General features: G+C 42.9%; 1 protein-coding gene and 1 long non-coding RNA gene across 2 annotated transcripts; one reads left to right on the forward strand and one right to left on the reverse strand.

Moving 5' to 3' along the window:
* Positions 1-6,774: 6,774 nt before the first annotated feature.
* LOC149461423 (UDP-N-acetylglucosamine transferase subunit ALG13-like) lies at positions 6,775-18,048 on the reverse strand. Its single transcript, XM_089678258.1, has 4 exons — positions 17,889-18,048; positions 16,933-17,095; positions 12,878-13,016; positions 6,775-9,060 (listed from the first exon to the last, which is right to left on the reverse strand). Exons 1-4 carry the CDS (start codon positions 17,970-17,972, stop codon positions 8,949-8,951), a joined length of 498 nt encoding a protein of 165 aa, XP_089534384.1. The 5' UTR covers positions 17,973-18,048; the 3' UTR covers positions 6,775-8,948.
* Positions 17,821-22,908, forward strand: LOC149461424 (uncharacterized). The gene is made up of 2 exons (XR_016312847.1): positions 17,821-18,279; positions 22,786-22,908. It is a non-coding gene; the product is annotated as an uncharacterized LOC149461424 (long non-coding RNA).
* Positions 22,909-24,621: the final 1,713 nt, after the last annotated feature.

Consider the following 24,621-nt stretch of genomic DNA (forward strand, 5'->3'; position numbering starts at 1 on the left):
GAATACATCAGAATACTTGAAGAGGTCATGCTGCCTTATGCTGAAGAGGAAATGCCCTTGAAATGGGTGTTCCAACAAGACAACGACCCCAAACACACCAGTAAATGTGCAACATCTTGGTTCCAGACCAACACGATTGACGTTATGGAGTGGCCCGCCCAATCCCCGGATCTTAATCCAATAGAAAACTTGTGGGGTGACATAAAAAATGCAGTTTCTGAGGCAAAACCAAGAAATAGAGAAGAACTGTGGAATGTAGTCCAATCATCCTGGGCTGGAATACCTGTTCATAGGTGCCAGAAGTTGGTTGACTCCATGCAACACAGATGTACAGCAGTTCTCAGAAACAGTGCTTATACAACTAAATATTAATTAAGTGATTCAAAGGAAAGCAAAATCTTCAAACATATTTCAGTTTATATAGTGAATGTTTGAGTTTGTAAAGAAGAATACAAACACTGCTATTTTTTTGAACAGTCTAATATTCACTTTGCTTCAATTTTTTTTAGAGGAACAACACAAATTTGATATATTTTTCTTCATGTTTTGATTTGGAATAGAATGTGTAGTGTTCCCAATGCATTTGTGTGTATGGAAATAAAAGCTATTAGAAGGATTTTGAGCTTTATTCACGGTTTTCAACACACTGCTATTATTTTGAACACAATTGTATATCTATATATATATATGTAATGTTTGGGGGTTCTAAGTAATTTTCTAGAAAAGAAACACTGATTGTTACTTATATGAGAGAAGTGTCAGAACTGGCCTGGCAAGCAAGTGGTACCCCAATTGAAGCCTTATACATTGTATTCCCTTAATGGTTCTGTACTCTTGCATGTTTTTGATTAGTCACTGGTTTATGCTAGGAAGTGTCTTAAAGCTGAACTCTGGGCAAACATTGAAATACATAGATTAAATATACATGGGAGCTATTTTTCCTGCCATAAGAGTTTGTATTCCTTTCCAACATGACATTTCCACAGAACAGCCTGGTGGATAACAGCACTTACAGTTAAAGTGGTATTATACGCAAAGGCAAATATTGCAGCTTACCAATTCTTACATGTGATGGCTGCATTAGTTTCCTTTTTTTGGCTTTCTTTTTTCTGTTTTCATCTGGTGATTCTGCCAGCAACTCTGCTGTTTTTCATAAATTCAAGCTCTCCAGCAGAATGTATCAGCTTACAAGGATAAAATAATCTATTTACCACTGGCAGGGGTGGTTAAAATCATCAGTTTTATTTATTCATGTAAAACCTTTATTCCAAAAGGGAAAACACTGTTTTCTGTAACTGATAACAAAGTGTTAGCTGGAGTTTGGCTTCAATTTGCATTCAAATCTGCTAATATATTTAACATTCCAATCCCCCAGACTGACAATGCTAATGTCTGCTATGTCCTAGGTCATTCCTCCAAAGCGGTGTCTCAGTAATACAGGAGGTGTGTTAGTGCTTGGAAAACAGAGGGAAAAAAGCCAAAGAAAAGAAAACTGATGCAGCCACCCCATCTAATGATTGGTAATCTGCAATATAATGCATTTCTGGTTTGGGGACGCAATATTGCTTTAAGGAATACAGCTGTGTCCTTTCTATACCAATAGCCTGCTGACTGAACTCTGAAAAAGCAACCTCAAATTGATGAGGTCAACACTCTGCTCTTGCCTCCCATCAGCAACTTTCATGTCAGCACATTTGCATGCAGCACATATAGTTGCTCCCAGTCTTGTCTCTCTCTCCCTTCCACTTTCAGTGCTTCTGCAAACAGCTCATAGCAAATCAAATGCAGGTACTTACCAAAACATTAGAATTCATAATATAATTATGAATACAGAGTTGCACTCTTATTTTTAATTTCCCAGCGCTCAACTTGAAAATACTATTTCTTTCAGTCAAAATGCTGTTTCCTGCTCCCCATAGCTGAGCCGCAATTTCAGCACAATTTTTCTCACTCAGCTTTTTACAGAAAGGGGGGGGGGGGGTGTCTCTGGCCAGTTCTGTCACTAAATGCTAATTACTGAACATACAGATCTACCTTTGATGTTTGGTGAACTGCACAGTCATATTCAGATTCTCTGCACAGCTGCTGCTGCGGGAAAGTGGCGATGAGACTATGAATGTGGATGCTGTTGAAATGCCTGTATGACTGAAGGTCTACTCTTGGGACATCCACTGGACTTAACAAGAGAGCATCTGTCAAACTATTGAAGTTTCATATTCTCTAATAGTATAGCTTGCAAAAAAATTGATGATGTTGTGTTGTATATGTGTAGGCAACTGTTGTTCTTAACCTTCCTGTGGCTGTACCCTGGTGTCTTCTCTGACAGCTAGACTTTGCCTGCTGGAGCAGACTGGAGCCATGGCTCTGCAGGATTGCAGGGGACCTTCTGGTCACCTCTGGCTGCCCTGGTTACCTAAAAGTCCTAGCAAGTGATGCCCACCATGTTTCAGCTTCCCTACTATTAAAACACAGCAGTTAGAGCTGGCCGGAGGAAGCCTTGAGGCTTTGTCTTCTTTCCAGGGACCAGCAGGAGTGCACAACAGCGTAGATCTCAGTGTCATGGGGGATCTCGACATATATGCTGCTGCTGCCTGCTTCTGCAAGCCCAGGCCTGAGATACAGGAGTGGAGCCCAGTTGCAGGCAGGAGTCTTGTCTGAGGCTGGAGGCAGAAGAAGAGCTTGTTAATCAGCACAGAGTTGCATCGAAAATACACAGAAGCCTCCTGAGACCACCAGGTTCAGCCGAACTGCAGTGCATATGGTAGTTTGGCAGGGAGGCATGCAATCTAGTGTTGGGATGTTTTGTGTCAGACTCTGGGGGTTGGCCAGCTTGGGATATGCACTCACTTTCACTTACTGTCTGTTGCTGGAGTTGCTCACTGCTCCATCCTGAAAACTTTTCTCTATTGTCTGTGAGGCTCAAAGCTGCCCCAGTGATCACTTATTTCTTTGACACCCATTTTGAAATTGTTTTTGCAGGTTTTTAGCAATTCTGGTTGGTTTGTGAATTCATTTGACAAGCCAATTAGAATAGAAAATAAGCAGAGAACTGGCATTGTACCTAAAATGAACCAATGAGATTAAACAATTTTTTTGGGGAAAAATTTAACAAGAATTTGATTGGTTGCTGTATATAACTGCAATCATGCTATTTTCTGTCTCTTCCGTTTTAATGGTTCAACCCTATAGATTCCTATAAAAAAGTCATTGATTTCAATTGCATCTGTAGCCCAAACATTTTGTTTGTTATGGATAGGGTAGGGAAGGTTTAGAATGGGGTCAGCAACAGACTGACCACATTCTACCTGTTGTTCCTGGCCATGTTAGGGAATGAAAGATTTTGGAAGAATTCACCAGGCTCTGGTCTACCTAAGGCTGAGAACCACTGGACGAACGTGTTGGAATTCAGATGGGTGGAATCTTGGTAAAACATAAGACTTACAATATTTGCTGTTTAACTGCCCCTGAATCTAGCCAAGCTCAGAGAGTTGATCCTGCATGCTTTCAGCTAAGCACTGCCCATTCCACATATTGCCAGCTAAGAGATTGTGACAAGTCAAATGCTGTTGCAGAGGGATCCTTGATATCTTTCTTGTTCTCAGTCCTAGGCTGCAGATATGTATCTTTCTATATTATACCTTTTAATCGCCCCATTTACCAGTAGTTTATTTTCAGTTTCTCTAATACTTGCATAGTACAGAAATCATAACTTATGACTCGTCACACTGAACACACTGATTTAGTTATATGGAGCAGATGACTTCCTTGCTGCTTTCTGCCCATTTTACTGAAGAAAAGCCGCTCTTGACTGTAGACAGGCTGAATGCAATATTTACACTTGCTTGGGTGTGTGATAACCATTCTCAAAGCACAATAAAAGAAAAGACAGAGATTATCAGGGGAATTCAATATAGCCCCAACAACAGTTTTCTGGCAGTAGTTCCCCTAAGGACTACCTGCACCTAATTCAGGCAAGCAGTTGCACCAGTGTCAGTAACATTGCTGAATTGTGCAGCAAATTCAGGCAGTTACTTTTGCCACTTTAAGAATCTATCTCTATGGCAGCGACAAATTCTTGAAGTGAAACTAAACTGTAGCTGATCACCAAAAAATGAATGCCCCTCTTTGGGAAATAACTTGTCACTTGGTGGGCAGAGCCTGATGGAAAACTGGTTCACTTCTGGAGTGACCGTACACAGCAGTTGGCGGATTCAAAAGCCATTACTGGAATAAATAGCAGCCATTGATCTACCCACTCTTGTGCACTGTCAATCAAAAGTTGAGTGGACCTGATGGGGAACTAGCCTTTCAGTTCCCCATTAGGCTCTGTCCACCCCTAAATAAAACTCTTCAGCCAAGCACTTGTTAGTATGAAGGTCACAGTGGCCAGGGAGGGTGGAAATGAGTGCCCGGGGGAAGGAGTGTCCAGTGTGGACACTCCTTCCTCAGTGCAGACACAGACAAATTAATATACCTGTCTGTGACCTGGGTACAAGTATCAACACTTTAATTGCTGCAACCCATATACTGTATCTGCAAATATGCCTGGAGTCTATTTATAGGTATTTCCATACAAGATTTATACAACTTTTATCAAAGATTTACACATTTTCTAATTAGATTATGTTGGAAAACTGTGTGAATCCTGTCTGAATTTGTTAATCTTGTGTGAAATCATTTGTAAATATGCCCCTAAGGACCCATTCTCACGATTAACAAACGTTACTGATTCTGAATGGCACCTGTGTGCACCTCGCCGACAGACAGGCATTGCAGTGCAAGACATGGCAACACACTAGCTTGCACTGCACTGTGGTGTGCTGATAAATATGCTACATGCAGGCTAGTGCTACCACTAGGCAAACTAGGCAGCCGCTTAAGGAACACTGCTCTTGAGGGCATTGCCATGGCCAGAGCCACCGATAGGGCAGTACAGCCGGCCTGGTGTAACATTAATGATATTTTCCCTGGGCCCCATCAGTTCACCAGAGGGTCCCAGGAGGTGAGGAGCAGATAAGGACTCAATTTCGGGCATAGGCGGCCAATGCAGCACTGCATTTGATGATGCTGATCAGTGGAGGCCAGCTGCAGCTGCTCACAGCCTTTCACTGGCTGAGTGAATATTGCTTCCTCTGCTGCAGAGGGCAGAAGGCAAGGCTGTAGCCTGGTGATGGGAGGTGATTCAACAGAGAGCACAGGCAGCAATGGGAACCCAGTGCACAGGCAACCTCACAATTCCTGTTTTCAGAGGCACAGGGATACAGCCATATGCTATATACAGACAGACATATAGCAACTTCTGTACTGTGTGATCATCATCATGATAAATGATGAAAATCACATAAGCAGAGTGAGATGCTTCCAGATAGTCCTATTTACACTTGTGTTTCAGGGACATTAAAATGTATGGCTGAGCCACACTTTACTGTCCTTCAACCACTCCCCAATATGCTGCAAAGGCACTGCCACCATAGTATGGCAATAGTGGCGCGGTGTTTTCTGAAACCCCCTGCTGCCATACTGGTGTCAGTACATTTGCAACATAATGGGGAGTGGTTGGGGGACATTAAAGTGTGGCTCTGCGCAGGTCCCTGTTAATGACCTGTCACTTCTGGGTCCTGGTGTCACTGTCCCCAGACAGGATTGGATAATGTTAGCTGGAGATGAAGCCGTCTCCTGCAAGCTTCAGCCAATCCATGAAGAAGAGGTATCCAGCTAATGAGGTGCCGCGCAAACCTTGCTGCGTGCAACATCACTTCCTCCCAGCTCCCCAGTCAGTCTCCACACGGAGCTAACTTTGGCAAGGAGGTAAGAATACATTCCAGCATAGGCTAATAATTTTTTTGAAGAGGGGGTGCAAGTAACTGGTCTTGCCTCGGAAGCAAAATAGTCTAGTACCAGCTCTGGCTACATGCACATACTTTGGCATGTTGGGCAGCCCATTCACTTAAAGCAGGGCACAGCATAACATGTGCTAATGTAGCATAATAGTGTGAATGGGCCTTAGTACCCATTGATATATTAACAAAACTGTTTACCTGCATTCAATTTATGTAAAGCTAATTTTATATTTTTTGTCATTCACTCATTTAAAAGGGGAAATATGGTCATAGCTTTTGTGCAATTGGACCCTGTAGAAATCTTTACTGTAGGGATGCTCCATCCTCTTCAGGTCTCCGAACTTCTGATGCTCAAGGGGTTAATAACTTCAAGTGACAGAGCTGAATTCAGAAGGGCCCTGTAGGGGATGGCCCCTTTCTCCCCTTTCATCTACTGAGAAAAAGTTCCTTCACTGTGTATACTGAATGTAATATGATCTAATTGGGGGAGATAATTCTGTGACTCTGCCCTCCTTACAGACCATGTTAGAGGATGAAGTGATCAAAGAACTTTTCTCAATGAATGAGATGGAAGGACCAGGTGGGCCCCATCAGGCAGTTTTTCTATTTAATTCAGCTCAGAGACCCAAATCTATTTACCCCCTGCATGCTGGAAGTTCAGAGACTGAAAGGACTGGCATCACTACAGTAAAAATTTCTCCAGGATCCAGCTGTCTGCATAACATACTTAATTACAGGTAAGTTAGGTTAAAAAAGTGGTAGTTCTAAAAACAATTTTAAGCTAAACTTCAGCTTTAACACAAAGTGACTGGAAAAAATTATTTGAACACCCTGTTTTTATCAGTCCCATTCATTTTGAAAACCCAGTAATCCACACACACTTTTATGTCTATAGAAATGTTATAAACAGTAAACAGGATGAACATACACAAAATCCACAGTATATATTTAATAGTAAGTTCAAGTAAAAAAAAATACACAAAATATAATACAAACTTGTTAAATAAAATATTTTGACACATTTTCCTGAAAAGCAGTATCTTAAAGTGAACATGCCACCATGGCAAAGCTGTTTAATTGACATATGCCCTTAATAGTAGGCTCAACAAGATGTCTGAAAATAACCTTGGTAAATGCAGAAGTTCTTCCTGCACACCCAGAGGAACACTAAACCTTAGCACATGAAAGCCAAGCATCCCGCTGTATCATACCATATAGAGAAGTACAAAGATTGCATAATGAGTTGCACTTTCTGGTGCTTAGTAGGGCTAAAAGTTATTTATCTTTGTAATAGTGAAACATTACCAAAAGTACAAGGTTTTAAAGTCATCAACCAATTAGATAAACATCCAAAAAACTGTGCTAAAATATAAAAAAAAGTTACACTTTCCTTATTGTGAAATAATTTGCACTGGTTTTTGGAGGTTTATGAGTTGAAACACGAGTGTCATTTTACCAGCTGCATGGGGAAGTAGTGCTGAGTGCAGGAAAGGTGGGTTATTTAACCACATAAATAATCATTCTAAATGAGGTTGGAACACTTAGGCTATGTTCACACTAGCGCTGTGTGCAGGCGGCAGAGAGGTGTTTGGGAAGCGTTTTTACCGCTTCCCAAACGCCTCTGCCAATTCTGCACATTACAGCACATGGTGCTGTTCTAACGGGAGCGTTTGCGTCGCGTCGAGTTGCGTCGCGGCAAAACGGACGCCTCTGGACGAGTCAGGAGGCGTTGAAGCCTCCTATTCTCGTCTATGGTGCTGCTCCGCAAACGCCCGGCCGGCGTTTGCGGTGCGTTTGCGGGGCGTTTGCGGAGCGGTAACACCACTCAAACTGCATTATAGGCGTTTGTGGGGCGTTATTAACGCTCGGCAAACGCCTAGCAACCGCCGCTAAACCGCGCATGCGGCGTTTGCCGAGCGTTAAAAAACGCTCAGCAAACGCCGGACCAACGCTTGCTAAACGCTATAGGGGCGATTGGCAAGCGTTGGCAAAACAGCCAAGTGTGAACGAGCCCTTAAAGTGGAGTTCCAGCCTTTTTTATGTTTATTAAAAGTCAGCAGCTACAAAAACTGTAGCTGCTGACTTTTAATAAACACACACTTACCTGCCCCGGAGTCCTCTCCTCCACGGCACTGGCATCTCAACTGTGGGCACCAGGCTGTGATGTGAACCGCGCTGTGCCTCCTGATTGGTCCGGCAGTGTTTTGGGACCTGTGAAAGTTTCCAGGAGACTGCGGGAGGAAGGAGGGGGCCAAACTTCTGGCTCCCTTTGCCGCGGTGAACTGAGCCGGAAATGGGAGCGGGTACCTGTCAAAACCAGGTACCCGCTACCCAACCCCCCCCCCAAGAGGTGCCAAGTATAGCAATGGAGGGGGGAGGCAAATTAGTGCAGGGAGTAGAGCTCCCCGATAACAACATAGGATATTATAAGCTCAGGTAACAAAGGAGTTTCCATTATAAAATCATCAGGTCACAGGCTTTTGCACTCTGTTATTTCAGCTTTACCATATGTTGAAGAAAACAAGTAAATGTTGCCAGGTGCCAGGGCTGCTGAACTAAGAACCATCCATCACAATGGTAGAAGATGTGGGAGCTTACTAAGATGACTGAGTGGCAGAGGAACTTTTCACTTCTTTTCAGTAAGTGGATACGTCCTTCACTTTTCCTGCTATGTGGCACACTCTCATGCCCTGTTCTGAAATTCATTTAAAAGAAACATAAACTGGTTCTGTTCATAGAAGACAATATTGTGGAAAGAACTAAGCTACCACCAGCAACCCTCTAGCTTCTTCCTTGCATTCAAATGAAACATAAAAAAAAGAGTATCTGATTGTTGCCAATATTGAACTCATAATAGCAAGGTCATGTTTTTAGGGCATCGGTGAATTAACTGGTAGCTAACACACACAACATATTTCACTGAGACATCGAGATAACACATGCCTGTAGCAGGCTTTCAGGACAGTGGTTTAGAAAATTGGCAACAACAGGCAATGATAGTGAAGCTAATAGTTTAAAGTACTAATTCTATAAACTTTTGGAGGAGTTCCCATCATAAATGTGTCTAAAAATTCCAATAGGAAATAGATTTCTTCCACTTTTAAACTTTTATGTAAACCCCACTGCTTTGTCTAAAAATTCAGCAAACTTTTCAGGTTGGCCTGGTGGAAAAACCTTCAGAGATGAAAGATCTATTGACTTTAGCGTGTTCCCTAGGGTACTGTGAAAAAAAAAAGAAACACAAAATTACATACTGATATGGGATAGTTTAGATAGTATGATAAAAAATAAAATGTACACAGATGTTCTGGACTTAAAATCCCATCTATTTTGCTTGTACTTTATACCACCAGTCAACATATTGTTTTATATTGCTGTCTGTGACCTTTGTTAGAACCTCCCTCTCACTTTCTGGTGCCCTGTGAAGGAAATCCTGCCAGATTTTGTAAATGTTCTGATCCTTCGCCACTTTATCCAAAAGTGAAGATTGTCTGCGGTTTCATTATTGATTTTGGTTAGAAATACAATAGATATTACTGTTTTCCTTACAAAAAAAATGTATTAACATATTAAATGTCTGCTGTCCTATCCCTTTCATTTGTAATCATCCTTTATTAAAATTATGAACAACAAAGTAAGTATATATTCTGTAAACACAGGGCCACTGAATGGACATACAAAGGAGCAAATATAAAACCTGTCATCTCTAGAAATAATATAGAGCTTGTGGCTTTGCAAGTTTGGGACATGCATGGAAAACTTTTCCACATTTCAGGCATATTCAGGACTATGCCTCAATTATAAATAAATTAAAGCAGTATTAAAACTAAAAATAAAATTAATATATTGCGGCTTACCAATCATCATGGTGGCTGCATTAGTTTTTTAGGCTTTTTCCCTTCTGTTTTCACCTGGTGATCTGGCCAGTAACACACCTATTGTATTAGAGTGCCCCCACTCTGGATGGAGGGGCACAGCGGGCAGCAGCATTGTCAGTCTGGGGTGGAGAGAAATGTTCCAAAGGTGAACTTAGCCTTTAACATGTAACATTTTCCACCTGTATTTAGGGTGGAACATGTAACACATTCCAGCTTTTGCTCCTGATCCCCCTTCCTTGTCACAGAGGGTGGGGGTTCTTTTTCCTGCACTCGCTCTCACTTTTTATAAACAGCGTTGCTGTGAGAGGCTCCACCCACACAGCCACCTCAATTATTCACAGATTCTTGTGAATGAACAAACTACAAGAACTGTCTTCCACTGTGGCAAACAGACTTATAGTTTCAGTGGGCTGAGGGGGAGGCGCTGATGAGCGCTCTTGTAGTCCACTGACACGTCCTCCCAGCTTTCAAACAAAAAGCCCAAACAGAAGTACGTGCTAAAAGTTGGAGAACATGTCTGCAGTAGCCCACATTGCACCCATGATCTACTGCTCGCGTGTGCAATGCTTTGCAATCTCTTGCAGGAAAAAATAACAAATGCCCATTTTTTTCTGTAAAAACATGTACATTATTTTTTCTGTAAAGGTGAACTTAGTTTTTACATGTAGTAGCAGATTTAAATACACTAACAAACTGAAGCCAAACTCCAGCTCACACTTTATAATCAGTTACAGCAAACATTTTTTTTTCCTTTTGGGATATTGGTTTTACAAGAATACATAAAAGCTGATCACTGTAAGCACCCCTTGTCGGTGTTTAAAATTTTGTCTCAATCCTGTAAACCGATATATCTGGAAGAGATAAAAACCAACAAGCTTACTGGCTGCATCACCAGATGAAAATAGTAAATTAAAAAAAATGTAAATTAATACAGCTATCACATCTAAGAATTGGTAAGCTGCAATATAATAAGTATTTGTTTTAAGATTTTATACTGCTTTAAGTTAAAAAAAACCTTGAGCCTTTAAAACCACTTTAACTACTTGCCAACTGCAGATAGCCGAATGACTGCTACACTGCGACCGGCCAATTCTGGAAGGGCGTCACATGATGTCCTCCCAGAACGCGCTCTCCTGCGCGCCCCCGGCGATCTCCGTGCACTTCCCTCACGCTGTCAGAGCGCGAGGAAAGTACTGGCGAGAACCAGCAGTTGTCAAAGCAGGGATTGTCACCGATCATCAGGGCACTGATGATCAGTGCCCTGATGATCGGTGCCCAGCAGTGCCACCCACCTGTGCCCAGCAGTGCCACCCACCTGTGCCCAGAAGTGCCACCCACCTGTGCCCACTAGTGCCACCCACCTGTGCCCACTAGTGCCACCCACCTGTGCCCACTAGTGCCACCCACCTGTGCCCACCAGTGCCCATCAATGTAGTGCTGCCAGTCAGTGCCACCAGTCAATGCTCAGCGGCTGTGCCAGTCAGTGCCGCCAGTCAGTGCCCAGCAGTGATGCCAGTCAGTGCCACCTATCAGTTCTGTCTATCAGTACCCATCATCAGTGCCGCCTATCCGTGACACCTCATTAGTGCTGCCTATCAGTGCCGCCTATCCGTGCCACCTCATTAGTCCTGCCTATCAGTGCCGCCTATCAGTGCCACCTCATTAGTCCTGCCTATCAGTGCCGCCTATCAGTGCCCTTCAGTGCTGCCTATCAGTGCCGCCTCATCAATGCACATCAGTGAAGGAGAAAAATTACCTGTTTGAAAAATGTTGTAATAGAAACAAAGAAATTTTTTTTTCTTCAAATTTTTTGCAATTTTTTTGTTTATAGCGCAAAAAGTAAAGCGCTCAGCGGCAATTAAAAACCACCAAAAGAAAGCTCTATTTGTGAGAAAAAAATTTTAACAATTTCATATGGGCACAATCTTGCATGACCGCGCAATTGTCAATCAAAGTGTGACAGCGCTGAAAGCTGAAAATTGGCCTGGTAAAGAAGGGGGTATAAGTGCTCGGTATGCAAGTGGTTAAAGCATAACTTCACCCAAAAGGGGAAATTCTGCTTTTCTTCCTCCTCCACCCCCTCCTCTATCATGTCTGGAATTTTTTTTTGGGGGGGGGGGGGGGAGGAGACGCGAGCAGATACACAGTTTTGACAGGTATGTGCTCCCCACTTCTGCTCCAAATGGTTATGCGATCAGAATGGAAGTTTTCCTTCTTATACCCACAGCCTCTTGGGACAAGTCACAGGTCCCAGGAGGCTGTGGTACCATTCAGACAGTGCAGCTTGCAAATGCACAGTGGGTAGCCACCTGTGAAGCCGCAAAGAATTACAGCCGACTTCTCTTAGTAAACATACTGGTGCTGGGGACCCGAAGATCTGGTTCATGTGAGAACAGCACTGGATCTGTGGACAAGCAAGTGTCTATTTTTTTAAAAGTCAACAGCTATAGTATTTGTAGCTGCTGACTTTTGAATTTTTACAAACTGATTGTAGCTCCTCTTTAAAGGACAAGTTCCCCTTTTGGAACACGTTACATGTTCCACCTGTATTTTGTAAAATGTTCCAGCAGCTGCAGCCTCTCCCCCTAATTCCCCCTCTCTGTGACAGTGAGTGGGGTATCTTTTCCCCATGCCCGCTATCACCATTAGAAATAACCCCACATCATTTAAAGTCTCCTCTGAGGGCACAAACTACAACTACCTGCAGCTTTTGTGGCTGATGGCTTCTAGTACTGAATGGACTGTGAGGTCACTGATAATTCATTCACAAGCTCTGCAGCCTGTATGAAGGTAGGGGTTGAAATCTGAAGGGCTTGTCTGCAGGAATGTGGCATTGCACCCGATACACTGATCATAGGTGCAATGCTTTCCAGTCTCCTTAGGGAAAAAATAATAAACGCGCATTTTTTTCCAATGCAAACATACCGTATGTGCATTTATAATTTTTTCCCAAAAGGAGAAATTATCCTTTAGGAGCTTACTCACTTTAACTTAGCAGGTGTGGAAATGTGCCCCTCGGTGACCTTTATTTAAAGACAAATGTAAGAAAACCACTTTATGCTAATGCTCTGTGCTGCCAATGCAGATCTGCATGTAAAGTGCACAGTTTGTATCCAGTTATATCACCAGACATTCTTGACACAAGCCTGTGTGTTATACCTGCATGTGCAGTAATACAAATGTCCATCCTTATGCATTTGCCTGGCTAGTTCAAGCTGATGGTTGGACATCAGTTTTTCATTAATCACAACAATTAGAGGTTTTTTTTCTTCTAGTGTCTCTAGGCAGCTTCCAGCACCTAAAAAAAAAATAATTAGGCAAAATTTCAGTTTAATGTACTTTTGTTGGCAATATACTTCATATGTTACAGTTAAGAAGAGGATACAAGGATATAAATATTAGATGTGATAGAAAGGACAAAATTATTAACTGCATATACTTTTAGTTGAACAGGAAAAGTTTATCAGGTATTGTTAAGGACTGTAATAATTTCTTGAAAGCTTTTTTGCTGCATATTGCATATTATTCATGAATAATCAACAACCAACGTGAGTGGAATGATGCCCACTGCTCTGACCAGTTCTTGTGGTGCACCAAAATGAAAATTCTGGTGCTGAAACAGATACCGAAAATTCAGAATGCATGTGGCCGAAAACCGAACCGAAACCGACTGTCTGTGCATGTGGGGGTGGGGAGGCTCCACATTTATTTTGCATATATACAGTGAAGGAAATAAGTGTTTGATCCCGTGCTGATTTTGAATGTTTGCCCACTCACAAAGAAATCATCAGTCTAAAAATCGAATGGTGAGTGTATTGTAACACTGGGAGACAGAATAGCAACACAATATTCAAAAGAAATGCATGTCTATCAAATGATGCACTGATTTGCATGTTCATGAGGGAAATAAGTATTTGATCCCTATCATTCAGCAGGATTTCTGGCTACCAAGTGTCTTTCATACAGGTAACAAGCTGAGATTAGAAGCAGTCTCCTATAGGGAGTGCTGCTAATTTCATTTGGTTACCTGTATAAAGGGCACCTGTCCACAGGAGCAATCAAACAATCAGATTCCAAACTCTCCACAATGGAAAAGACCAAAGAGCTGTCCAAGGATGTCAGGGACAAGATTGTAGACCTACACAAGGCTGGACTGGGCTACCAAACTATCGGCAAGCAGCATGGTGAGACGGTGACAACAGCTGGTGCAATCATTCACAAATGGAAGAAACACAAAACAACTGTCAGTCTCCCTAGGTCTGGTGCACCATGCAACATCTCACCTCGTGGAGTGTCGATGATCATGAGAACAGTGAGGAATCATCCCAGAACTACACGTGAGGATCTTGTCAATGATCTCCAGGCAGCTGGGACCACAGTCACCAAGAAAACAATTGGTTACACGCTAAGCCGACAAGGATTGAAATCCTGCAGTGCCCACAAGGTCCTTCTGCTCAAGAAAGCACATGTTCAGGCCCGTCTGAAGTTTGCCACTGAACATCAGAATGATGCAGAGGAGGACTGGCTGAAATTGTTGTGGTCAGATGAAACCAAAACTGAGCTCTTTGGCATCAACTCAACTCGCCGTGTTTGGAGGAGGAGGAATGCTGCCTATGACCCCAAGAACACCATTCCAACTGTCAAACATGGTGGTGGAAACATTCTGCTTTGGGGGTGTTTTTCCGCTAAGGGGCAGGACAACTGCACCGCATCAAAGGGACAATGCACGGGGCAATGTACCGTCAAATCTTGGGTGAGAACCTTCTTCCCTCAGCCAGGGTATTGAAAATGAGTCGTGGATGGGTGTTCCAGCATGACAATGACCCAAAACACACGGCCAAGGCAACAAAAGAGTGGCTCAAGAAGAAGCACATTAAGGTCCTGGAGTGGCCTAGCCAGTCTCCAGACCTTAATCTGATTGAAAATCTGTGGAGGGAGCTGAAAGTTCGAGTTGCCAAATGTCAGCCCCCAAACCTTAATGACTTGGAGAGGATCTGCCAAGGGGAGTGGGCCAAAATCCCTCCTGAGATGTGTGCAAACCTGGTGACCAACTACAGGAAACGTCTTGCCTCTGTGATTGCTAACAAGGGATTTGCCACCAAGTACTAAGTCATGTTTTGTGAAGGGGATCAAATACTTATTTCCCTCATGAACATGCAAATCAGTGCAGAATTTGTTAGACATGCATTTCTTTTGAATTTTTTGTTGCTATTCTGTCTCTCAGTGTTACAATACACCTACCATTCGATTTTTATACTGATGATTTCTTTGTGAGTGGGCAAACATTCAAAATCAGCAGGGGATCAAATACTTATTTCCTTCACTGTATATACAGTATATATATATATAATTTTTTTTTTTTAAACTTATGATTTGATTGCTATCACATAGGGGACCAACAGTCCCCTATGTGATAGCATAAAAATGACAGGCCATCTTTGTAGGGGTGAGGGGGTATGAGGGCAGTGTGTGAAAGGAGGGGGCAGGAGGAGCAGTGTATATAGTAAGGGAGCAGTGTATACAGTGAGGCTCTCTCATTGCTGTCACTATATGTCAGTGACGGATTTTAAATGCAATTGCCAGCTTTTTTTTTCTTCACTATAGCTCAATGAGCTGTCACTTCCCTCTGAGCTATAGGAAACTTTGCTTCTTTTAGCTCAGGGAAAAAAACTAAAAGGAAACTGTTTCTTTTAGCTGGGGGGAAAGTGACAGCTCATTCTGTGAGCTATAGTGAAGAAAAAAAAAGCCGGTAATTACATTTAAAAACCGGCACTGACATATAGTGACAGCCAATCACTGTATACACTGCTCCCCCTTTCACATCTGCAGTACACACAGTCCCCTGTATTGGCTAAATGTTTCCTATCGGCAAAATGTCGATAGGGCTATTTTCGGCCGAAATGTTTCAGTGGCCGAAATTTTGGTGCATCCCTAACCAGTTCCATATATTTCAATAGAGAGTACAACAGAAGAAGATTGTAATCTAGGAATATATGAAGATTTCTAGGATTATATTTACTATGAAACTATAAAAAATTACATTGATCTATTTAACCCTTTCACTGCCAGGTCCATACCACGTATGGACTTGACAGCGGGGGTGGGGGGGGGGGGGGGGCAGGGTTACACACACTCCTGATGGCTGCAACCACTGGAATTGTGTGTGTGTGTATCTGACAAGCCAACTTCTGCCTGTCAAATGGGGCAGTAATAGGGCACCTCTTGCAGCACTCATTTGCTTTCACCCACCTCCAGAAACATGCACGCCCGTCATGTATCCCAGGCTCTGCTTGCCCATCTATGGGCCCAGGACTGGCATAGCAGGTGCTGCTGGATAGGAGGGAGGGAGCTGAGTGGACAAAGATTCGCTCTCCTCCCTGAAAGTGATGTGTAAACTGTCACTTCTGGGTCTCCCTCTCTGTTTTTCTATCATGGCCGGAAAAGAATGTAATGCAAAGTGATCTGCTTTGCATTACATTCAGTGGAGCACAGGGGAGACATCCAGGATCTTTTAGAGAACCTGTCACCACAAATTCATCACATCATGTTGCCTATGTGATGAAAAAAAAGTTAAGTAAAAAAATAATTTTTGTAATTTAAAAAAACTAAAGTTGCACCCAAGCACATAAAATCCCCCCCTCCCCAAAAATTTTTTTTGTAGCCCTCCCCACTCCCACCTATGAACACAAATGCACGTGCTGAGGGCACCTACGCATGAAAATATTGATTGCAATACACGTTACATATTGCCATGCTCACCAGAGTAAACGCAATAATTCTAGCACCAGTCCTCCTCTGTAATGCTAAACTGATGATCTATAGGGGGCTTTTAAAGCGTCACCCATGAAAAATATAGGGTACTGAAATTTGTTGCCATTTTATGGGTGCACGCAAATTTAAAGTTTGATGTGTTGGGTAACTATTTACTCATCTTTTATATTTTGCAAAAAATTGGTCATTTTTGTGTGCCCTAAAATTAACTTTAGTGTAATTTTTACTGCAATTTTGCAGTAGTATCATGTGACATAAAAAATTGGAACTGCCACTAATTTATTATTATCTAGGATGTCTGCTTTCAGAAGATATATAATGTTTGGGGTGTCTTATGTAATCTTCAGGCCTAAAATTATTTTTTTAAACATGTGTGCAAAAAACAGAAAAACGGCTCTGGCAGGGAAAGGGTTAAACAGACAGACAAAATACCAGTTTGCTACCTGCATGGCTTATCACTAAATCTGCATTCCTAATGTCTCGGACAAGGGAATCTTTGTATCGGAAAACATCCATAGAAAAATTGGGAGTATTGTACGGCTCTGGCTCCACCGTTCCCCTTCCAATCTGAAGAATCATTCTGCTGTATCCAAGTTCTCGGAGGATCTGCACAAAGACAAAAACAGTTCAATGTCACAGATAAACTGATTGTATGTTGTAACAGAAGAGGTATAGAATCCAGAGAGAGAGAGAGAGATCATCCTGCCCCTGTACAAATAATAGGAACACCTCATCTGGAATGTGCTGTTCAGTTTTGGGCTTCAGTTCACAAAATGGATAAATCGGAGAACTGGAGAAAGTTCCCAAACTGTACTCTCTCCGATCCTCGCAAGACCTTCTGCTCTCTAGCTCCCTTGTCTCCTCCTCCCATGCTCATCTCCAGGACTTCTCCAGAGCTTCCCCCATCCTCTGGAACGCTCTACCCCAAGTTATCAGACTATCGCCTACTCTGATCACTTTTAGGCGATCACTGAAAACCTATCTCTTCAGCTAATACTGGAATCTTCTACTCTTCCAACCAGTCCATCCCCCACAGTTGCTACCTTTTGTACCAGTAGCCCCTCCCTCCTAGATTGTAAGCTCCAAGGAGCAGGGCCCTCCTAACCCTCTTGTATTGAATTGTATTGTTGCTGTATTGTCTCCCATTATATTGTAAAGTGCTGAGCAAACTGATGGCGCTAAATAAATCCTGTATAATAATAATAATAAAGTGCAGTCAGGTAAAAACATCCTATCAGAGCCCATCTTCCACTGGGTGGATTTTGATTGGTTATTGGGCTTACAACACTGGCTATAGAAGTGTCCGGCTCCTCCCCTTCCTGCACCTACATTAGTCCCCGGTGATGGTAATGTACACAGATGGAGCTCCTCACAGTGCTGTCAGTAGCAGGGACCTTACACTTGTGCAGCATTCAGAGGACACGCAGGAGATGAGCTCATCAAAGCTGGTGGTCCCCACGGTGACAAACACCCTCTTCCCCATCCCGGCCTCTGCACGGTGTTCTATGGCTCCGTCTCTTCCTGCTACCACGAGAGGCGACCAGCGATTGGTTCTAGCTGTCACGTCTTCATTGGTCTCCAGGTGTCGCTGTTTACTATTGGATCACGTGTCCTGAGCTGGTGCTGTCACATGACCAGCACACCACGCTGCTCCTAATAGTGACAGAAGGAAGAGAACACGTGGACGGCGAAGCAGTTCTGCGGGGAGACGGAGCGTGAGTATGGAAAAATGTCATCATTACGTTCTACTACTGCATGCAGGACACAGACTTGGCTATCAACTTTGCACGGTACGCAGTGGAAGGAGCTTTGTCACATTCTGCAAATAGAAGTTCCAGGTCACATCAATCCCGACATTGAAATCATGCAACTTACAGAGAAGCAGGGCGGAGTGACAACTCAAGGGGCCCCCGGGCAAAAGGGATCATGGGGCCCCTGTGTCCTTGCACACACTTAAAAAAGCCTATAAAAAAGGTACCAGGGGCATTTCATGGGGCCCCTACTGACCCCGGGCCCTTGGGCAGTGCTCAAATGGTCAGTCCGCCCCTGCAGAGAAGTCTCACGATTTCAAAGTTGGGGGACCCGCTGATTTCAGGTACGATTTGCAAGACATCTGACACAGATGTCTGCAAATCGCACAAAAAGTAGTGTATGCACTACTTTAGAAATTGGTGCGGCTCTGACCAAGTTGGAACCCCACCGATATGACAGCTGTAATTGCGGACAATAGGGTGCGACTTGGCATACGATTTACAAGTTGCGTGGCATGCAAATCGTATGCAGTGTCGCACCCAGTGCAACCGGGGTGGTAAAATTGATTCAAATAAAAATATATATATCTAATAACCATATACTGCTCAAAATATGGAACACTTTGAAAACACATCAGATCTCAATGGGGAAAAATATCATGCTGGATATATATACTGATATGAACTGGGTAATGTGTTAGGAACGTAAGGATACCCCATCGTTTGATGGAAATAAAAATTATGAACCTACAGAGGACTGAATTCAAAGACAACCTGAAAATCAAAGTGAAAAAATGACGCAGCAGGCTAGTCCATTTTGCTGAAATTTCATTGCAGCAACTCACAATGGTACTCAGTAGTTTGCATGGCCCCCACGTGCTTGTATACATACCTGACAACATCGGGGCATGCTCCTAATGAGATGACAGATGGTGTCCTGGGGTATTTCTTCCCAGTTCTGGACCAGGGCATCACTGAGCTCCTGGACTAGGGGTGGGCAAACTGCGGCTCTCCAGCTGTTGTGGAACTACATTTCCCATGAGGCATTGCAACATTACAAAATTGACAGTTACAGCTATGACTTGCATGATGGAACTTGTAGTCCTGCAACAGCTGGAGAGCTGCAGTTTGCCCACCCCTGTCCTAGACAGTCTTAGGTGCAGCCTGGTGGCGTCCAATTTAGTTTGGATTTAAGTCTGGTGAGCATGGGGGCCATTCAATGGTATCATTTCCTTCGTTCTCCAGGAACTGCCTGCATACTCTCACCACATGAGGCCGGGCGTTGTCGTGCACCAGGAGTATCCCAGGACCCACTGCACCAGCGTAGGGTCTGACAATGGGTCCAAGGATTTCATCCCGATACCTAATGGCAATCAGAGTGCCATTGTTTAGCCTGCAGAGGTCTGTGTGTCCCTCCATGGATATGCCTCCGCAGACCATCACTGACCCACCACCAAAACGGTCATTCTGAATGATGTTACAGGCAGCATAACATTCTCCATGGCTTCTCCAGACCCTTTCACGTCTGTCACATGTGCTCAGGGTGAACCTGCTCTCATCTGTGAAAAGCGCAGGGAGCCAGTGCCAGACCTGGCAATTCTGGTGGTCAATGGCAAATGCCAATCAAGCTCTATGGGGCCGGGCAGTGAGCACAGGGCCAACTCGAGGATGTTGGGCCCTCAGGCCACCCTCATGAAGTCTGTTTCTGATTGGTTAGAGACCTTCACACCAGTGGCCTGCTGGAGGTCATTTTGTACGGCTCTGGCAATGCTCATCCTGTTCCTCCTTTCACAAACGAGCAGATACCGGTCCTACTGATGGGTTAAGGACCTTCTACGGCCCTGTTTAGCTCTCCTAGAGTAACTTCCTGTCTCCTAGAGTCTCCTCCGTTCTCTCGAGACTGTGCTGGGAGACACAGCAAACCTTCTTGCAATGGACGTATTGATGTGCCATACTGTAGGAGTTGGCCTGCTTGTGCAACCTCAGTAGGGTCCAGTTACCACCTCAATACTAGTAGTGACACTGACCCTAGCCAAAAAATAGTGAGAAAAGACGAGTGGCCTCCACCTGTAAAACCGTTACTGTTTTTGGGGGTCCTCTCATTGTTGCCCATCTAGCGCACCTGTTGTTAATTTCATTAACACCAAAGCAGCTGAAACTGATTAACAACCCCCTCTGCTACTTAACTGACCAGATCAGTATTCCAGGAGTTTAATTGACTGGATGCTCTACTCTGATTAAAAAGTGTTCCTTTCATTTATTTGAGCAATATATACACGCACTATATTGCCAAAAGTACTGGGACACCCCTCCAAACCATTGGATTCTGGTGTTCCAATCACCTCCATGGCCACAGGTGTATAGAATAAAGCACCTAGGCATGCAGACTGCTTCTACAAACATTTGTGAAAGAATGGTTCACTCTCAGGAGCTCTGTGAATTCAAGTATGGTACAGTGATAGGTTGCCACCTGTGCAGTACAGTAAGTCCATCCGTGAAATTTCCTTGCTACTAAATATTCCACGATTGACTGTTAGTGGTATTATAACAAAGTGGGAACAGCAACTCGGACATGAAGTGGTAGGCCACGTAAAAGGACAGAGCAGTTTCAGAGCTTGCGGAAGTGCACAGAAGTCGCCAACTGTTTGCAGAGTCAATAGCTAAAGACTTCCAAACTTCATGTGGCCTTCAGATTAGTAGAACAACAGTGCGTAGAGAGCTTCATGGAATAGGTTTCCCTGGCCGAGCAGCTGCATCCAAGCCTTACATCACCAAGTGCAATGCAAAGCGTTGGATGCAGTGGTGTAAAGCACGCCACCACTGCACTCATTGGAGCTGTGTTCTCTGGAGTGATGAATCATGCTTCCTAACAACATCATCAGCTCTAGTGACTCTTAACACCCTGGTCACATTGGATGCAAATTGGCATGCAATTTGCAGCATCCATGTGACGGTGCTGACCAATCAATTGGATAACCTAGAGCTGCTTCCAGGGGCATAAAAAAAGCATGACACCTCTAACGATTGCATTTTTAATGCCTCTATACATGAGGTCTCAAAGGATAAGTTTACCTTTTGTAACATGTTACACCCATATTCAGGTTGTAACATGTTACCAACAGATTGGCCCCCGTACCCCACTGATCCCTGCTGTGACAGCTAGTAGGGGATCTTCTCCTCCCTGCTAGCTGTCACAATTTTAAAAAGGCACATCCATGCAGGGCTCTGGCCACATCACTCATTCACAGTGTTATGTGAATTAGAACAATGCAAGTTCCGACAACCGTTGTGGCTGTTGACTTGTAATTCTAAATGAAATACCACGACGAGGTGGAGCACCATGGTAGTTCATTGAGCCATCCTCTCAGTATCTGCTTGCCCATACGGGATCTACAAGCAAGCTGATACAGTGACAGGCAGAGGGAGACCTGCATGGCACCAGCGATCTGCTGATCACTGGTGAAATGCTTTAGAGACTCGAGAAACAAAAAATAATAAATGCATTTTTTTTTTTTACCTGCAAAAAAAAGTGCCTTTATTATTTTTTGTTAAAAGGCGAACATATCCTTTTAAGCTTAGTACACACGATCAGAAAATTGGTACAGTTTTCATCCAAAAATACAATACGTTACATCACTTCTGAATTTTTATTCTGTTGTACAAGAATTTTCATGTCTTTAGTAAACTGTTCACTTTCAATATGAGACTAGCATGCAAAGAAAAAAAAAAAGTGTGTACAGGGCTTTAGTGTTGTGACGGCTCAGATCTCCTTAGTTGCTCCTTTGCTGACACCTTTTGCCCCATCTCCTTCCAGGTTCATTATTTTCAGCCATCATGATAGGCTGAGAGAATGTAACCCTAACATGGGATTTACTGCTTCTCCACATCAAAGGCATGCTGACAATTGACAGGTTGCTATACATGTACAAGTGTACATGAAAAAAATTGCTAGAAGGTAAGAGAAGTGCTTTTATATAGCACCACAGACAATAGACAATGCAGTGCCTCTTTTACAGTAAAAAAAAAAAACACTTTCCTGCCAACATTTTTTTTCTAGCATTTAAACAGAGCTAAATAATATGGTGTTTTTTTTCTCAAATGTGGAAGAAGGCACTTTTTAATTTTGGAAATAATAAAGAAGAGTTATATAACCCCTGTCAGGTTTTTTTTTTGCCCATCTTTGTCCCATTGGGGAGATTTCCCTTCTGTTCCTGTCCCAAAGCCAAAACCGGAAGTAAGAGGAAACCCTGGTTTCACCTGAACTAATGTCCCCATTGGAAGATTTCCCCTCTTTCTGTTGACAACCCAAAATTTGGCATTTTTTTCTGTTGATAATGGTTACGGAAGAGCTTAAAGTTTGGTCCAAACAATATATGTGCAATGACTGGAATCATGTGACATCATCGACCAAATACAGCCACATCCATAAATGGCTAATAACACTCCTTTGTTTATAACAACTGTAATTTGCCAGACCTAACATTCAGTGGGAGCAACGAGAAGAAATGTGTGTTGGAGATTGATTGGTCTTATTTCTTTCGGCAGGTTGGTGAGCATCTGGCACCATGATTGATGTGGATCTACATCCCTATGCAACGTGATTGACGGTGGATTTACATTGTGGGACTTTTTTTTTTTCCTATTTATTAAAGAACTTGTAAAAAATTGTGTCTGCCTCTATTTACAGTTTAAATTTTTGTGCATGAGCACTCCTCCCCCGCGCCCCCCCATTGTGGCCATGTATGATGCAGAAGGGGTTAGATGGGCCCCCCCCCCCTCCTTTTCTTGCCCGCCAGACTGCATGGTCGGATAAAGATCTGGTGTGGAATTTTCAGCAGGAGCTCTCACTTTATTTTTGCGTGGGGCACGAAGTCTATATTACATTTTTGGAGGACCTCATACCATGTTTTGCTTTGGGTCCCCCATAAAATTCATACCAGAACTTAAGGGCCATTAACATCTATAGCAGACCCACATCTTGGATATGCATTTGCTATAGATGAAGGGAATCCCCAGCTGCTATGTTTACAAACAGAATGAGACTGCAGCAAGCGGTTATTCTGCTGGCAATTTAACCCCTTTACCCCAAGGGTAAAATAAATCTTACATACTGAACATAATTTTGCAGCTTTGGCATGTGTTAGTAAAACTGTACCCCACAACTACTTGGTGTATCCAGGTGGACATCTCCTGTTTTTTTAATTATTAAGGGAAACCTGACACAACAAAAAAATGTAGCTGTATATTTATTGCTATTGCAATAACCTACCACCAAACAACAATTCAAGATAAATTCTCCTGCTCCTGATGATTGCAGGGATACCATATATATGTATGTTATTTGTTTTTGTACCTGTAGTACAGCCAAAAAACAATAGTGCACATTTTGCTTTTTTATCCTACCTATATACACTGACCCTGTTCTTTAAATCTGACCTTTGAGCCTGATCATTACCTTTGACCCTAACTCTAACCCTGACATTGACCTAGATCAAACCCTGAACTAGCTATTCAATTTTTTTTATTATCATTTTTACACACCCTTCTTACAGTTTTCTCCTCTAGCAGGCTGCATTCACACTTGAGCATTTTGTAGCTTGAAGCTCCAAAAAAAGCTCAAACTTAAAAAATCAATTGTTCTCTATGGTGCCTCTTTGCGTGATCAGGTGTTAACAGGCACCATACAGAACAACTGACTTTTTAAGTTTGAGCCTTTTTCGAGCTTCAAGTTACAAAACGTTCAAGTGTGAAAGCGGCTGCAAGGAGAAAAAGATACACTTGGGTTGATTTACTAAACTGGAGAGTGAAAAAGCGGGTGCAGTTGTGCATTGTAGCCAATCAGCTTCTAACTTCAGCTTGTTTAATTAAGCTTGGGCAATAAAAGTTGGCAGCTGATTGACTTCTAAGCAGAGCTGTACCATATTTTGCACTCTCCAGTTTTAGTAAATCTCTCACCTTTGTATCTTTTTCTCCATTCAAGTGGATAAAAAAAACAGGTTTGAGCTGTACAGTAACTAATCACTTTAAGCTTTACTAAATTCACTTCTCCCCACCAGTTTTTTTAAAGTTTTTGCTTTGGTACCCTTCCCTTTTAAGCAGTGCACATCTCCCATACCATTTGTTTGACTATCCCATGCATATTGGCCTAGAAAATGGCCAGTACTGTTTTTTAATATTTGGCTTGACTTCAGCAGGTTTATGACTTTAACCACTTACCCTCCTGAGGATTTACCCCCTTTACTGACCAGGCCATTTTTTGCGTTACGGCGCTGCGTTACTTTGACAATTGCACAGTCATGCAATGCTGCATCTAACTGAAATTTACGGCCTTTTTTCCCTACAAATTGAGCTTTCTTTTGGTGGTATTTGATCACCTGTGTG

Source organism: Staurois parvus, unplaced genomic scaffold (genome assembly GCF_062004578.1).
Source record: "Staurois parvus isolate SC_StPar_1 unplaced genomic scaffold, SC_StPar_1.0 ptg000202l, whole genome shotgun sequence".
Taxonomy (NCBI): domain Eukaryota; kingdom Metazoa; phylum Chordata; class Amphibia; order Anura; family Ranidae; genus Staurois; species Staurois parvus.

Excerpts from the sequence above, each read along its gene's own strand:
- LOC149461423 (XM_089678258.1), bottom strand. The coding sequence starts at position 17,972 with ATGGGGAAGAGGGTGTTTGTCACCGTGGGGACCACCAGCTTTGATGAG. Across the intron at positions 17,096-17,888 it reads CCTCTGAATGCTGCACAAGT|ATCCTCCGAGAACTTGGATA; the intron begins GTAAGGTCCCTG and ends GTCTTTGTGCAG. Across the intron at positions 9,061-12,877 it reads TTGTATTACTGCACATGCAG|TACCCTAGGGAACACGCTAA; the intron begins GTATAACACACA and ends TTTTTTTCACAG.